We start from the raw sequence: 18,501 nt of genomic DNA, 5'->3' as shown, positions 1-18,501 counted from the left end.
CGGGCACCAAGCGGGGAGGGTAAGGGTAGGGAAGAGGGTTAGGGGGCAAAATGGGGGCTGTCGTTATACTGACAGCCGGCATCGCATCCATTGGCAAATCACACTGAATCCGGAGAGTACAGTCCAGGGAGAATTTAGTACAGAGAGGGTGTGTATGAGAAATAGAGACAGAGGAACAGAAAGTGACAGACAGCAGTCAGAGAACAGGAATAATAGGAAACAAAGATAAAAGATATCTGGGAGCAAAGAGCTATATAGAGAACAGAATGCAGAAAGAAGAGGTCACAAAGGGAGAGCTGCAGCACGGTGTGAAGAGATACAAGGGCAGTGTGACATGGTGGCTGTGTGTTACACCCGCCCCACTAACCCACCCTGCGGAGTCCTGGGAATCAGTGCTCAGCGCTAGGGGGTCTCTACCAAGGTATTCTCTCCCCCCCCCCAATCTTCTACCTGCTCTTCCAGTTCCCGGTACCTGGCTGCAGTGATCTGGCTTGGAGTCCGCTGACCAGGAGGAGAAGGAGGCGTATAGTGCTTCGGGCTGACACCTGTTGAAGTTCCACTGAGCAGTCTATTACCCTTTTTCCACTACTGTAGCACGGGTCGCACAGACCCCTATAGACAGCGCTCACCAACTCGGCAATTGCCATGTTGGTGACGCGGCTAGTGATGCGGCAGGGGCGGTGCTGGGAGATCACATGATCTCCCAGCGCCGCCCTTCCATACACTGTGAACGGGAGCCGTGTCGCCTCAACACGGCTCCCGTTCACACTAGACAGCAACCCGGCTAGCTACTAGGGTAGGATTCCCGGATCACTTGATCCGGGAATTTGCCGGAGGACCCTTTTCCACTAGGGAAAAACACGGGTAAATGCGCGCCCCGGCGCATTTACCCGTGTTTCTAAGAGCTAGTGGAAAAGAGGTATATGTCTCTCAAGATGACCTGCATTATGCAATAGGATATCCTCTGCCGGGCCACTCTCTCTGTGACTGCAAGTGCATCACATATATATTCACACACTTATACAGATACATAGTTACATACATGTACACATAGAGTACATAGTCACACACATACAGGTGCACACATACATACAGTCACACTTATAAGCATACATATATACACACACATAGCCCCATACATATGTACAATCAATCACATACATTACAAACAGCAACACACATAATACAGCCACACACTTACACACATACACAAACGGTCACACATAGTGACAAACATCAGTGACCGCGCTGTGCAAAAAAAAGTGGGTCCCAGGGACCCCTCACTTTGAAAAACTGGGGTCCTACGCCACTATTTCTGGGTCCCATCACATATTATGGGGTTGGTGAGGGCAGGCAGCAGTTGGGACAATATATATATATATATGAACAAAGGGTGCAGGTGCACCATACACCATTAAAATTATTATAACCATAATATAATATTTGAGGTTCTTGGCATATATTGGCCAGTATATGAGCCTGCCCACCTGCTTCACGGTGACCTCATCGGACAGGTCCCTAACACTATAGGGGTTCACCTCCGGGACGCAGAGCACCCCCAGACCACCCCAGCTAAACCACCCCAGGGCATCACACAGAAAAAGGATAGGAGTGAAAGATCAGTGTTAAGCAAATGAAAGAGGCTGCTGAATATAAAAGAAAAGAGGAGGACAGCAGTAAAGTATCAGAATGTGAAGTTTAGCTGAGCAGTGTTATAAGTGTAAGAGATATGTGAAAAAAGCTACATAAATATAAAACAAACACAATGTGATATAAGTAAATGTAAGGTGGTGATGCCCCAAGGTGGCCCAGCCAGAGCAATACAGGGAGCCCCACACCCCAAAAGCTCACCCCCAAACTGACTTTGTATGTAATTAAATATACTGGCCAATATATGCCAAGAACCTCAAATATTATATTATGGTTATAATAATTTTAATGGTGTATGGTGCACCTGAACCCTTTGTTCCTATGTTGTAGTACTACAGTACTTAGTCCCAGCAAGGTAGCACATCCCATTATAATAAGCCAGGGTGTGCAGTCCAGGCCCCGTTTCCATATAGTATATATATATATATATATATATATATATATATATATAAAAACTAGAGATGAGCGGATTCGGTTTTACTCGGTTTTACTCGGTTCTCAAAACGACATCTTATTGGCTCACGGATGTCACGTGTTTTGGATAGCCAATAAGATTCGGTTTTGAGAACCGAGTAAAACCGAGTAAAACCGAATCCGCTCATCTCTAATAAAAACACAGTAGTATCTTTACCTTGCGCCAATTTAAGAGCGACACAATGGGAGAGATCTTTGTTGGGGTGTAGAACGGTATGCCAGCGCTCGGGCTCCCGGCGACCAGCATACCGGCGCCGGGAGCCCGACCGCCGGCATACCGACAGTGTGGCGAGCGCAAAGGAGCCCCTTGCGGGCACGGTGGCACGCTACGCGCGCCACACTATTTTATTCTCCCTCCAGGGGGGTCGTGGACCCCCATGATGGAGAATAGTTGTCGGTATGCCGTGTGTCGGGATTCCGGCGCCGGTATATTGTGCGCTGGGATCCCAACTCAGCACAGGGATGCAGAGCGGGTAGAGCGCCTCTCCCCCCTTGTCGCCTACCTGCACTGCATCCCTTTGCTGAGCGGTAAGCGCCGGGCCTGCTTATATAATAACGTGAACCTGTGATCGGTGCCGTAACAGGGCAATATTGTGCCCTGGGCTGGTCCTGCTACCAAGAAATGGAACATCACAACGTCATGAAGAGGGGGGGCCAGGCCATGAGACTGAGAGCCAGGCATGTCCGAAGGACGCACCCAATGGCTTTCAGGTAGAAATCTAGACACCCTACAAGCCAAATGCAGGTTCCAATTGGGCAGCGACAGTGCCACCTCCTCGGCCTTGTGCCCTTAGTGCTAGCTCTGCTCGTACACCCTAATTACAATCCTGTCTGTGGTATTATATTTGATTACAGTTTACCACTCAGTTAGAGAATCTTTGCTGTTGTTGAGTGCTATATTAGGATAACCTTTATTACATGCCGCATGTGACCTCTTATCTGCCTGACATGCCTGATTACAAAGCTGATACTTTAGACTTGTAGTAACACTGGATCGCTGCATGGTTTACAGATACAGGGGAGTGACTGCTAAGACAGCGAACCATACAAAAGGCTCAGCGATTGGCATTGCTATAATATTACATTCCTGTGTGTGTGTCATTACTGATCTGGGATTCGGAGAGCCAGAAACATTCTCTTTGCAGTGAGGACAACGCAAGAATATTTTCCACTTCTAGACATGGGATTTGGCTGCATCCAGGTGTTTGTCCTAGGCCTGTTTACTGGGGCAGTTCTCGGGACAGGTAAGGCAAATGTAACAGTGCATGACCCTTGTGCAGCAGGTCACAGGGTGGGGATGGGACAGGTGAGGCATATGTAACAGTGCATGGTCCTTGTGCAGCAGGTCACTGGGTGGGGATGGGACAGGTGAGGCATATGTAACAGTGCGTGACCCTTGTGCAGCAGGTCACAGGATGGGGATGGGACAGGTGAGGCATATGTAACAGTGCATGGTCCTTGTGCAGCAGGTCACAGGATGGGGATGGGACAGGTGAGGCATATGTAACAGTGCATGACACTTGTGCAGCAGGTCACATGGTGGGGATGGGACAGGTGAGGCACATGTAACAGTGCATGACACTTGTGCAGCAGGTCACAGGGTGGGGATGGGACAGGTAAGGCAAATGTAACAGTGCATGACCCTTGTGCAGCAGGTCACAGGGTGGGGATGGGACAGGTGAGACATATGTAACAGTGCATGACACTTGTGCAGCAGGTTACAGGATGGGGATGGGACAGGTGAGGCACATGTAACAGTGCATGACACTTGTGCAGCAGGTCACAGGGTGGGGATGGGACAGGTAAGGCAAATGTAACAGTGCATGACCCTTGTGCAGCAGGTCACAGGATGGGGATGGGACAGGTGAGGCATATGTAACAGTGCATGACACTTGTGCAGCAGGTTACAGGATGGGGATGGGACAGGTGAGGCATATGTAACAGTGCATGATCCTTGTGCAGCAGGTCACAGGATGGGGATTGGACAGGTGAGGCATATGTAACAGTGCATGGTCCTTGTGCAGCAGGTTACAGGATGGGGATGGGACAGGTAAGGCATATGTAACAGTGCATGACACTTGTGCAGCAGGTCACAGGATGGGGATGGGACAGGTGAGACATATGTAACAGTGCATGACCCTTGTGCAGCAGGTCACAGGGTGGGGATGGGACAGGTGAGGCACATGTAACAGTGCATGACCCTTGTGCAGCAGGTCACAGGGTGGGGATGGGACAGGTGAGACATATGTAACAGTGCATGGTCCTTGTGCAGCAGGTCACAGGATGGGGATGGGACAGGTGAGGCATATGTAACAGTGCATGACCCTTGTGCAGCAGGTTACAGGGTGGGGATGGGACAGGTAAGGCATATGTAACAGTGCATGATCCTTGTGCAGCAGGTCACAGGATGGGGATGGGACAGGTGAGGCATATGTAATAGTGCATGACCCTTGTGCAGCAGGTCACAGGGTGGGGATGGTACAGGTGAGGCACATGTAACAGTGCATAACCCTTGTGCAGCAGGTCACAGGGTGGGGATGGGACAGGTGAGGCATATGTAACAGTGCATAACACTTGTGCAGCAGGTCACAGGATGGGGATTGGACAGGTGAGGCACATGTAATAGTGCATGGTCCTTGTGCAGCAGGTCACAGGGTGGGGATTGGACAGGTGAGACATATGTAACAGTGCATGACCCTTGTACAGCAGGTCACAGGATGGGGATGGGACAGGTGAGACATATGTAACAGTGCATGACCCTTGTGCAGCAGGTCACAGGATGGGGATGGGACAGGTGAGGCATATGTAACAGTGCATGACCCTTGTGCAGCAGGTCACAGGATGGGGATGGGACAGGTGAGGCATATGTAACAGTGCATGACCCTTGTGCAGCAGGTCACAGGGTGGGGATGGGACAGGTGAGGCACATGTAACAGTGCATGACCCTTGTGCAGCAGGTCACAGGGTGGGGATGGGACAGGTGAGGCACATGTAACAGTGCATGACCCTTGTGCAGCAGGTTACAGGATGGGGATTGGACAGGTGAGGCATATGTAACAGTGCATGACCCTTGTGCAGCAGGTCACAGGATGGGGATGGGACAGGTGAGGCACATGTAACAGTGCATGACCCTTGTGCAGCAGGTCACAGGATGGGGATGGGACAGGTGAGGCATATATAACAGTGCATGACCCTTGTGCAGCAGGTCACAGGGTGGGGATGGGACAGGTGAGGCACATGTAACAGTGCATGACCCTTGTGCAGCAGGTCACAGGATGGGGATGGGACAGGTGAGGCATATGTAACAGTGCATGACCCTTGTGCAGCAGGTCACAGGATGGGGATGGGACAGGTGAGGCATATGTAACAGTGCATGACCCTTGTGCAGCAGGTCACAGGATGGGGATGGGACAGGTGAGGCACATGTAACAGTGCATGGTCCTTGTGCAGCAGGTTACGGGGTGGGGATGGGACAGGTGAGGCATATGTAACAGTGCATGACCCTTGTGCAGCAGGTCACAGGATGGGGATGGGACAGGTGAGGCATATGTAACAGTGCATGACCCTTGTGCAGCAGGTCACAGGATGGGGATGGGACAGGTGAGGCATATGTAACAGTGCATGACCCTTGTGCAGCAGGTTACAGGGTGGGGATGGGACAGGTGAGGCATATGTAACAGTGCATGGTCTTTGTGCAGCAGGTCACAGGATGGGGATGGGACAGGTGAGGCACATGTAACAGTGCATGGTCCTTGTGCAGCAGGTCACAGGATGGGGATGGGACAGGTGAGGCATATGTAACAGTGCATGACCCTTGTGCAGCAGGTCACAGGATGGGGATGGGACAGGTGAGGCATATGTAACAGTGCATGACCCTTGTGCAGCAGGTCACAGGATGGGGATGGGACAGGTGAGGCATATGTAACAGTGCATGACCCTTGTGCAGCAGGTCACAGGGTGGGGATGGGACAGGTGAGGCACATGTAACAGTGCATGACCCTTGTGCAGCAGGTCACAGGATGGGGATGGGACAGGTGAGGCATATATAACAGTGCATGACCCTTGTGCAGCAGGTCACAGGGTGGGGATGGGACAGGTGAGGCATATGTAACAGTGCATGGTCCTTGTGGAGCAGATTACAGGATGGGGATTGGACAGGTGAGGCATATGTAACAGTGCATGACACTTGTGCAGCAGGTCACAGGGTGGGGATGGGACAGGTGAGGCATATGTAACAGTGCATGGTCCTTGTGGAGCAGGTCACAGTATGGGGATGGGACAGGTGAGGCATATGTAACAGTGCATGACCCTTGTGCAGCAGGTCACAGGGTGGGGATGGGACAGGTGAGGCATATGTAACAGTGCATGGTCCTTGTGGAGCAGGTTACAGGATGGGGATTGGACAGGTGAGGCATATGTAACAGTGCATGACACTTGTGCAGCAGGTCACAGGATGGGGATGGGACAGGTGAGGCATATGTAACAGTGCATGACCCTTGTGCAGCAGGTCACAGGGTGGGGATGGGACAGGTGAGGCACATGTAACAGTGCATGACCCTTGTGCAGCAGGTCACAGGATGGGGATGGGACAGGTGAGGCATAAATAACAGTGCATGACCCTTGTGCAGCAGGTCACAGGATGGGGATGGGACAGGTGAGGCATATGTAACAGTGTATGACCCTTGTGCAGCAGGTCACAGGATGGGGATGGGACAGGTGAGGCACATGTAACAGTGCATGGTCCTTGTGCAGCAGGTTACAGGGTGGGGATGGGACAGGTGAGGCATATGTAACAGTGCATGACCCTTGTGCAGCAGGTCACAGGATGGGGATGGGACAGGTGAGGCATATGTAACAGTGCATGACCCTTGTGCAGCAGGTTACAGGGTGGGGATGGGACAGGTGAGGCATATGTAACAGTGCATGACCCTTGTGCAGCAGGTTACAGGGTGGGGATGGGACAGGTGAGGCATATGTAACAGAGCATGGTCCTTGTGCAGCAGGTCACAGGATGGGGATGGGACAGGTGAGGCACATGTAACAGTGCATGGTCCTTGTGCAGCAGGTCACAGGATGGGGATGGGACAGGTGAGGCATATGTAACAGTGCATGACCCTTGTGCAGCAGGTCACAGGATGGGGATGGGACAGGTGAGGCATATGTAACAGTGCATGACCCTTGTGCAGCAGGTCACAGGATGGGGATGGGACAGGTGAGGCATATGTAACAGTGCATGACCCTTGTGCAGCAGGTCACAGGGTGGGGATGGGACAGGTGAGGCACATGTAACAGTGCATGACCCTTGTGCAGCAGGTCACAGGATGGGGATGGGACAGGTGAGGCATATATAACAGTGCATGACCCTTGTGCAGCAGGTCACAGGGTGGGGATGGGACAGGTGAGGCATATGTAACAGTGCATGGTCCTTGTGGAGCAGGATACAGGATGGGGATTGGACAGGTGAGGCATATGTAACAGTGCATGACACTTGTGCAGCAGGTCACAGGATGGGGATGGGACAGGTGAGGCATATGTAACAGTGCATGACCCTTGTGCAGCAGGTCACAGGGTGGGGATGGGACAGGTGAGGCATATGTAACAGTGCATGGTCCTTGTGGAGCAGGTTACAGGATGGGGATTGGACAGGTGAGGCATATGTAACAGTGCATGACACTTGTGCAGCAGGTCACAGGATGGGGATGGGACAGGTGAGGCATATGTAACAGTGCATGACCCTTGTGCAGCAGGTCACAGGGTGGGGATGGGACAGGTGAGGCACATGTAACAGTGCATGACCCTTGTGCAGCAGGTCACAGGATGGGGATGGGACAGGTGAGGCATATATAACAGTGCATGACCCTTGTGCAGCAGGTCACAGGGTGGGGATGGGACAGGTGAGACATATATAACACTGCATGACCCTTGTGCAGCAGGTCACAGGATGGGGATGGGACAGGTGAGGCACATGTAACAGTGCATGGTCCTTGTGCAGCAGGTTACAGGGTGGGGATGGGACAGGTGAGGCATATGTAACAGTGCATGACCCTTGTGCAGCAGGTCACATGATGGGGATGGGACAGGTGAGGCACATGTATCAGTGCATGACCCTTGTGCAGCAGGTCACAGGGTGGGGATGGGACAGGTGAGGCATATGTAACAGTGCATGACCCTTGTGCAGCAGGTCACAGGATGGGAATGGGACAGGTGAGGCACATGTAACAGTGCATGACCCTTGTGCAGCAGGTCACAGGATGGGGATTGGACAGGTGAGGCATATGTAACAGTGCATGACCCTTGTGCAGCAGGTCACAGGATGGGGATGGGACAGGTGAGGCACATGTAACAGTGCATGACCCTTGTGCAGCAGGTTACAGGGTGGGGATGGGACAGGTGAGGCACATGTAACAGTGCATGACCCTTGTGCAGCAGGTCACAGGATGGGGATGGGGCAGGTGAGGCATATGTAACAGTGCATGACCCTTGTGCAGCAGGTCACAGGGTGGGGATGGGACAGGTGAGGCACATGTAACAGTGCATGACCCTTGTGCAGCAGGTCACAGGGTGGGGATGGGACAGGTGAGGCATATGTAACAGTGCATGACCCTTGTGCAGCAGGTCACAGGGTGGGGATGGGACAGGTGAGGCACATGTAACAGTGCATGATCCTTGTGCAGCAGGTCACAGGATGGGGATGGGACAGGTGAGACACATGTAACAGTGCATGACCCTTGTGCAGCAGGTCACAGGATTGGGATGGGACAGGTGAGGCACATGTAACAGTGCATGACCCTTGTGCAGCAGGTCACAGGATGGGGATTGGACAGGTGAGGCATATGTAACAGTGCATGACCCTTGTGCAGCAGGTCACAGGATGGGGATGTGACAGGTGAGACATATGTAACAGTGCATGACCCTTGTGCAGCAGGTCACAGGATGGGGATGGGACAGGTGAGGCATATGTAACAGTGCATGACCCTTGTGCAGCAGGTCACAGGATGGGGATGGGACAGGTGAGGCATATGTAACAGTGCATGACCCTTGTGCAGCAGGTCACAGGATGGGGATGGGACAGGTGAGGCACATGTAACAGTGCATGGTCCTTGTGCAGCAGGTTACGGGGTGGGGATGGGACAGGTGAGGCATATGTAACAGTGCATGACCCTTGTGCAGCAGGTCACAGGATGGGGATGGGACAGGTGAGGCATATGTAACAGTGCATGACCCTTGTGCAGCAGGTCACAGGATGGGGATGGGACAGGTGAGGCATATGTAACAGTGCATGACCCTTGTGCAGCAGGTTACAGGGTGGGGATGGGACAGGTGAGGCATATGTAACAGTGCATGGTCTTTGTGCAGCAGGTCACAGGATGGGGATGGGACAGGTGAGGCACATGTAACAGTGCATGGTCCTTGTGCAGCAGGTCACAGGATGGGGATGGGACAGGTGAGGCATATGTAACAGTGCATGACACTTGTGCAGCAGGTCACAGGATGGGGATTGGACAGGTGAGGCACATGTAATAGTGCATGGTCCTTGTGCAGCAGGTCACAGGGTGGGGATTGGACAGGTGAGACATATGTAACAGTGCATGACCCTTGTGCAGCAGGTCACAGGATGGGGATGGGACAGGTGAGACATATGTAACAGTGCATGACCCTTGTGCAGCAGGTCACAGGGTGGGGATGGGACAGGTGAGGCACATGTAACAGTGCATGACCCTTGTGCAGCAGGTCACAGGGTGGGGATGGGACAGGTGAGACATATGTAACAGTGCATGGTCCTTGTGCAGCAGGTCACAGGATGGGGATGGGACAGGTGAGGCACATGTAATAGTGCATGGTCCTTGTGCAGCAGGTCACAGGGTGGGGATTGGACAGGTGAGACATATGTAACAGTGCATGACCCTTGTGCAGCAGGTCACAGGATGGGGATGGGACAGGTGAGACATATGTAACAGTGCATGACCCTTGTGCAGCAGGTCACAGGGTGGGGATGGGACAGGTGAGGCACATGTAACAGTGCATGACCCTTGTGCAGCAGGTCACAGGGTGGGGATGGGACAGGTGAGACATATGTAACAGTGCATGGTCCTTGTGCAGCAGGTCATAGGATGGGGATGGGACAGGTGAGGCATATGTAACAGTGCATGACCCTTGTGCAGCAGGTTACAGGGTGGGGATGGGACAGGTAAGGCATATGTAACAGTGCATGATCCTTGTGCAGCAGGTCACAGGATGGGGATGGGACAGGTGAGGCATATGTAATAGTGCATGACCCTTGTGCAGCAGGTCACAGGGTGGGGATGGTACAGGTGAGGCACATGTAACAGTGCATAACCCTTGTGCAGCAGGTCACAGGGTGGGGATGGGACAGGTGAGGCATATGTAACAGTGCATAACACTTGTGCAGCAGGTCACAGGATGGGGATTGGACAGGTGAGGCACAAGTAATAGTGCATGGTCCTTGTGCAGCAGGTCACAGGGTGGGGATTGGACAGGTGAGACATATGTAACAGTGCATGACCCTTGTACAGCAGGTCACAGGATGGGGATGGGACAGGTGAGACATATGTAACAGTGCATGACCCTTGTGCAGCAGGTCACAGGATGGGGATGGGACAGGTGAGGCATATGTAACAGTGCATGACCCTTGTGCAGCAGGTCACAGGATGGGGATGGGACAGGTGAGGCATATGTAACAGTGCATGACCCTTGTGCAGCAGGTCACAGGGTGGGGATGGGACAGGTGAGGCACATGTAACAGTGCATGACCCTTGTGCAGCAGGTCACAGGGTGGGGATGGGACAGGTGAGGCACATGTAACAGTGCATGACCCTTGTGCAGCAGGTTACAGGATGGGGATTGGACAGGTGAGGCATATGTAACAGTGCATGACCCTTGTGCAGCAGGTCACAGGATGGGGATGGGACAGGTGAGGCACATGTAACAGTGCATGACCCTTGTGCAGCAGGTTACAGGATGGGGATTGGACAGGTGAGGCACATGTAACAGTGCATGACCCTTGTGCAGCAGGTCACAGGATGGGGATGAGGCAGGTGAGGCACATGTAACAGTGCATGACCCTTGTGCAGCAGGTCACAGGATGGGGATGGGACAAGTGAGGCATATGTAACAGTGCATGATCCTTGTGCAGCAGGTCACAGGATGGGGATGGGACAGGTGAGGCACATGTAACAGTGCATGACCCTTGTGCAGCAGGTCACAGGGTGGGGATGGGACAGGTGAGGCACATGTAACAGTGCATGACCCTTGTGCAGCAGGTCACAGGATGGGGATGGGACAGGTGAGGCATATGTAACAGTGCATGACACTTGTGCAGCAGGTCACAGGGTGGGGATGGGACAGGTGAGGCATATGTAACAGTGCATGACCCTTGTGCAGCAGGTCACAGGGTGGGGATGGGGCAGGTGAGGCATATGTAACAGTGCATGACCCTTGTGCAGCAGGTTACAGGATGGGGATGGGACAGGTGAGGCACATGTAACAGTGCATGACCCTTGTGCAGCAGGTCACAGGGTGGGGATGGGGCAGGTGAGGCATATGTAACAGTGCATGACCCTTGTGCAGCAGGTCACAGGATGGGGATGGGACAGGTGAGGCACATGTAACAGTGCATGACCCTTGTGCAGCAGGTCACAGGATGGGGATGGGACAGGTGAGGCATATATAACAGTGCATGACCCTTGTGCAGCAGGTCACAGGGTGGGGATGGGACAGGTGAGGCACATGTAACAGTGCATGACCCTTGTGCAGCAGGTCACAGGATGGGGATGGGACAGGTGAGGCATATGTAACAGTGCATGACCCTTGTGCAGCAGGTCACAGGATGGGGATGGGACAGGTGAGGCATATGTAACAGTGCATGACCCTTGTGCAGCAGGTCACAGGATGGGGATGGGACAGGTGAGGCACATGTAACAGTGCATGGTCCTTGTGCAGCAGGTTACGGGGTGGGGATGGGACAGGTGAGGCATATGTAACAGTGCATGACCCTTGTGCAGCAGGTCACAGGATGGGGATGGGACAGGTGAGGCATATGTAACAGTGCATGACCCTTGTGCAGCAGGTCACAGGATGGGGATGGGACAGGTGAGGCATATGTAACAGTGCATGACCCTTGTGCAGCAGGTTACAGGGTGGGGATGGGACAGGTGAGGCATATGTAACAGTGCATGGTCTTTGTGCAGCAGGTCACAGGATGGGGATGGGACAGGTGAGGCACAAGTAACAGTGCATGGTCCTTGTGCAGCAGGTCACAGGATGGGGATGGGACAGGTGAGGCATATGTAACAGTGCATGACCCTTGTGCAGCAGGTCACAGGATGGGGATGGGACAGGTGAGGCATATGTAACAGTGCATGACCCTTGTGCAGCAGGTCACAGGATGGGGATGGGACAGGTGAGGCATATGTAACAGTGCATGACCCTTGTGCAGCAGGTCACAGGGTGGGGATGGGACAGGTGAGGCACATGTAACAGTGCATGACCCTTGTGCAGCAGGTCACAGGATGGGGATGGGACAGGTGAGGCATATATAACAGTGCATGACCCTTGTGCAGCAGGTCACAGGGTGGGGATGGGACAGGTGAGGCATATGTAACAGTGCATGGTCCTTGTGGAGCAGATTACAGGATGGGGATTGGACAGGTGAGGCATATGTAACAGTGCATGACACTTGTGCAGCAGGTCACAGTATGGGGATGGGACAGGTGAGGCATATGTAACAGTGCATGACCCTTGTGCAGCAGGTCACAGGGTGGGGATGGGACAGGTGAGGCACATGTAACAGTGCATGACCCTTGTGCAGCAGGTCACAGGATGGGGATGGGACAGGTGAGGCATATATAACAGTGCATGACCCTTGTGCAGCAGGTCACAGGATGGGGATGGGACAGGTGAGGCATATGTAACAGTGTATGACCCTTGTGCAGCAGGTCACAGGATGGGGATGGGACAGGTGAGGCACATGTAACAGTGCATGGTCCTTGTGCAGCAGGTTACAGGGTGGGGATGGGACAGGTGCGGCATATGTAACAGTGCATGACCCTTGTGCAGCAGGTCACAGGATGGGGATGGGACAGGTGAGGCATATGTAACAGTGCATGACCCTTGTGCAGCAGGTTACAGGGTGGGGATGGGACAGGTGAGGCATATGTAACAGTGCATGACCCTTGTGCAGCAGGTTACAGGGTGGGGATGGGACAGGTGAGGCATATGTAACAGTGCATGGTCCTTGTGCAGCAGGTCACAGGATGGGGATGGGACAGGTGAGGCACATGTAACAGTGCATGGTCCTTGTGCAGCAGGTCACAGGATGGGGATGGGACAGGTGAGGCATATGTAACAGTGCATGACCCTTGTGCAGCAGGTCACAGGATGGGGATGGGACAGGTGAGGCATATGTAACAGTGCATGACCCTTGTGCAGCAGGTCACAGGATGGGGATGGGACAGGTGAGGCATATGTAACAGTGCATGACCCTTGTGCAGCAGGTCACAGGGTGGGGATGGGACAGGTGAGGCACATGTAACAGTGCATGACCCTTGTGCAGCAGGTCACAGGATGGGGATGGGACAGGTGAGGCATATATAACAGTGCATGACCCTTGTGCAGCAGGTCACAGGGTGGGGATGGGACAGGTGAGGCATATGTAACAGTGCATGGTCCTTGTGGAGCAGGTTACAGGATGGGGATTGGACAGGTGAGGCATATGTAACAGTGCATGACACTTGTGCAGCAGGTCACAGGATGGGGATGGGACAGGTGAGGCATATGTAACAGTGCATGACCCTTGTGCAGCAGGTCACAGGGTGGGGATGGGACAGGTGAGGCATATGTAACAGTGCATGGTCCTTGTGGAGCAGGTTACAGGATGGGGATTGGACAGGTGAGGCATATGTAACAGTGCATGACACTTGTGCAGCAGGTCACAGGATGGGGATGGGACAGGTGAGGCATATGTAACAGTGCATGACCCTTGTGCAGCAGGTCACAGGGTGGGGATGGGACAGGTGAGGCACATGTAACAGTGCATGACCCTTGTGCAGCAGGTCACAGGATGGGGATGGGACAGGTGAGGCATATATAACAGTGCATGACCCTTGTGCAGCAGGTCACAGGGTGGGGATGGGACAGGTGAGACATATATAACACTGCATGACCCTTGTGCAGCAGGTCACAGGATGGGGATGGGACAGGTGAGGCACATGTAACAGTGCATGGTCCTTGTGCAGCAGGTTACAGGGTGGGGATGGGACAGGTGAGGCATATGTAACAGTGCATGACCCTTGTGCAGCAGGTCACATGATGGGGATGGGACAGGTGAGGCACATGTAACAGTGCATGACCCTTGTGCAGCAGGTCACAGGGTGGGGATGGGACAGGTGAGGCATATGTAACAGTGCATGACCCTTGTGCAGCAGGTCACAGGATGGGGATGGGACAGGTGAGGCACATGTAACAGTGCATGACCCTTGTGCAGCAGGTTACAGGGTGGGGATGGGACAGGTGAGGCACATGTAACAGTGCATGACCCTTGTGCAGCAGGTCACAGGATGGGGATGGGGCAGGTGAGGCATATGTAACAGTGCATGACCCTTGTGCAGCAGGTCACAGGGTGGGGATGGGACAGGTGAGGCACATGTAACAGTGCATGACCCTTGTGCAGCAGGTCACAGGGTGGGGATGGGACAGGTGAGGCATATGTAACAGTGCATGACCCTTGTGCAGCAGGTCACAGGGTGGGGATGGGACAGGTGAGGCACATGTAACAGTGCATGATCCTTGTGCAGCAGGTCACAGGATGGGGATGGGACAGGTGAGACACATGTAACAGTGCATGACCCTTGTGCAGCAGGTCACAGGATGGGGATGGGACAGGTGAGGCACATGTAACAGTGCATGACCCTTGTGCAGCAGGTCACAGGATGGGGATTGGACAGGTGAGGCATATGTAACAGTGCATGACCCTTGTGCAGCAGGTCACAGGATGGGGGTGTGACAGGTGAGACATATGTAACAGTGCATGACCCTTGTGCAGCAGGTCACAGGATGGGGATGGGACAGGTGAGGCACATGTAACAGTGCATGACCCTTGTGCAGCAGGTCACAGAATGGGGATGGGACAGGTGAGGCACATGTAACAGTGCATGACCCTTGTGCAGCAGGTCACAGGATGGGGATGGGACAGGTGAGGCATATGTAACAGTGCATGACCCTTGTGCAGCAGGTCACAGGATGGGGATGGGACAGGTGAGGCACATGTAACAGTGCATGACCCTTGTGCAGCAGGTCACAGGATGGGGATGGGACAGGTGAGGCATATGTAACAGTGCATGACCCTTGTGCAGCAGGTCACAGGATGGGGATGGGACAGGTGAGGCATATGTAACAGTGCATGACCCTTGTGCAGCAGGTCACAGGATGGGGATGGGACAGGTGAGGCACATGTAACAGTGCATGACCCTTGTGCAGCAGGTTACAGGGTGGGGATGGGACAGGTGAGGCACATGTAACAGTGCATGACCCTTGTGCAGCAGGTCACAGGATGGGGATGGGGCAGGTGAGGCATATGTAACAGTGCATGACCCTTGTGCAGCAGGTCACAGGATGGGGATGGGACAGGTGAGGCATATGTAACAGTGCATGACCCTTGTGCAGCAGGTCACAGGATGGGGATGGGACAGGTGAGGCACATGTAACAGTGCATGACCCTTGTGCAGCAGGTCACAGGATGGGGATGGGACAGGTGAGGCATATGTAACAGTGCATGACCCTTGTGCAGCAGGTCACAGGATGGGGATGGGACAGGTGAGGCACATGTAACAGTGCATGACCCTTGTGCAGCAGGTTACAGGGTGGGGATGGGACAGGTGAGGCATATGTAACAGTGCATGACCCTTGTGCAGCAGGTCACAGGATGGGGATGGGACAGGTGAGGCATATGTAACAGTGCATGACCCTTGTGCAGCAGGTCACAGGATGGGGATGGGACAGGTGAGGCATATGTAACAGTGCATGACCCTTGTGCAGCAGGTCACAGGATGGGGATGGGACAGGTGAGGCATATGTAACAGTGCATGACCCTTGTGCAGCAGGTCACAGGGTGGGGATGGGACAGGTGAGGCACATTTAACAGTGCATGACCCTTGTGCAGCAGGTCACAGGATGGGGATGGGACAGGTGAGGCATATATAACAGTGCATGACCCTTGTGCAGCAGGTCACAGCGTGGGGATGGGACAGGTGAGGCATATGTAAAAGTGCATGGTCCTTGTGGAGCAGGTTACAGGATGGGGATTGGACAGGTGAGGCATATGTAACAGTGCATGACACTTGTGCAGCAGGTCACAGGATGGGGATGGGACAGGTGAGGCATATGTAACAGTGCATGACCCTTGTGCAGCAGGTCACAGGGTGGGGATGGGACAGGTGAGGCATATGTAACAGTGCATGGTCCTTGTGGAGCAGGTTACAGGATGGGGATTGGACAGGTGAGGCATATGTAACAGTGCATGACACTTGTGCAGCAGGTCACAGGATGGGGATGGGACAGGTGAGGCATATGTAACAGTGCATGACCCTTGTGCAGCAGGTCACAGGGTGGGGATGGGACAGGTGAGGCACATGTAACAGTGCATGACCCTTGTGCAGCAGGTCACAGGATGGGGATGGGACAGGTGAGGCATATATAACAGTGCATGACCCTTGTGCAGCAGGTCACAGGATGGGGATGGGACAGGTGAGGCATATGTAACAGTGTATGACCCTTGTGCAGCAGGTCACAGGATGGGGATGGGACAGGTGAGGCACATGTAACAGTGCATGGTCCTTGTGCAGCAGGTTACAGGATGGGGATGGGACAGGTGAGGCATATGTAACAGTGCATGACCATTGTGCAGCAGGTCACAGGATGGGGATGGGACAGGTGAGGCATATGTAACAGTGCATGACCCTTGTGCAGCAGGTCACAGGATGGGGATGGGACAGGTGAGGCATATGTAACAGTGCATGACCCTTGTGCAGCAGGTAACAGGGTGGGGATGGGAAAGGTGAGGCATATGTAACAGTGCATGGTCTTTGTGCAGCAGGTCACAGGATGGGGATGGGACAGGTGAGGCACATGTAACAGTGCATGGTCCTTGTGCAGCAGGTTACAGGATGTGGATGGGACAGGTGAGGCATATGTAACAGTGCATGACCCTTGTGCAGCAGGTCACAGGATGGGGATGGGACAGGTGAGGCATATGTAACAGTGCATGACCCTTGTGCAGCAGGTCACAGGATGGGGATGGGACAGGTGAGGCATATGTAACAGTGCATGACCCTTGTGCAGCAGGTCACAGGATGGGGATGGGACAGGTGAGGCATATGTAACAGTGCATGACCCTTGTGCAGCAGGTCACAGGGTGGGGATGGGACAGGTGAGGCACATGTAACAGTGCATGACCCTTGTGCAGCAGGTCACAGGATGGGGATGGGACAGGTGAGGCATATATAACAGTGCATGACCCTTGTGCAGCAGGTCACAGGGTGGGGATGGGACAGGTGAGGCATATGTAACAGTGCATGGTACTTGTGGAGCAGGTTACAGGATGGGGATTGGACAGGTGAGGCATATGTAACAGTGCATGACACTTGTGCAGCAGGTCACAGGATGGGGATGGGACAGGTGAGGCATATGTAACAGTGCATGACCCTTGTGCAGCAGGTCACAGGGTGGGGATGGGACAGGTGAGGCATATGTAACAGTGCATGGTCCTTGTGGAGCAGGTTACAGGATGGGGATTGGACAGGTGAGGCATATGTAACAGTGCATGACACTTGTGCAGCAGGTCACAGGATGGGGATGGGACAGGTGAGGCATATGTAACAGTGCATGACCCTTGTGCAGCAGGTCACAGGGTGGGGATGGGACAGGTGAGGCACATGTAACAGTGCATGACCCTTGTGCAGCAGGTCACAGGATGGGGATGGGACAGGTGAGGCATATGTAACAGAGTATGACCCTTGTGCAGCAGGTCACAGGATGGGGATGGGACAGGTGAGGCACATGTAACAGTGCATGGTCCTTGTGCAGCAGGTTACAGGGTGGGGATGGGACAGGTGAGGCATATGTAACAGTGCATGACCCTTGTGCAGCAGGTCACAGGATGGGGATGGGACAGGTGAGGCATATGTAACAGTGCATGACCCTTGTGCAGCAGGTCACAGGATGGGGATGGGACAGGTGAGGCATATGTAACAGTGCATGACCCTTGTGCAGCAGGTTACAGGGTGGGGATGGGACAGGTGAGGCATATGTAACAGTGCATGGTCTTTGTGCAGCAGGTCACAAGATGGGGATGGGACAGGTGAG

At 53.6% G+C, this 18,501-nt stretch overlaps 1 protein-coding gene across 2 annotated transcripts in view; it reads left to right on the top strand.

Moving 5' to 3' along the window:
• The first annotated feature begins 3,123 nt into the window (after positions 1 to 3,123).
• Positions 3,124 to 18,501, top strand: part of LOC134969580 (fatty acyl-CoA hydrolase precursor, medium chain-like) — a 181,196-nt gene continuing 165,818 nt past the window's right edge. Inside the window, exon 1 of one of the 2 annotated variants that reach the window (XM_063945629.1) lies at positions 3,124 to 3,368. In XM_063945629.1, the coding sequence (XP_063801699.1) occupies positions 3,305 to 3,368 (64 nt within the window). In that variant the 5' untranslated portion in view covers positions 3,124 to 3,304. The remainder of the gene's footprint in view (positions 3,369 to 18,501) is intronic. The other variant, XM_063945628.1, reaches the window with a different exon arrangement.

This window comes from Pseudophryne corroboree, chromosome 11, assembly GCF_028390025.1.
Source record: "Pseudophryne corroboree isolate aPseCor3 chromosome 11, aPseCor3.hap2, whole genome shotgun sequence".
Lineage (NCBI taxonomy): Eukaryota > Metazoa > Chordata > Amphibia > Anura > Myobatrachidae > Pseudophryne > Pseudophryne corroboree.
Note: the sequence above shows the minus strand (reverse complement) of the source record. Positions and strands in the feature narration are given on the sequence as shown.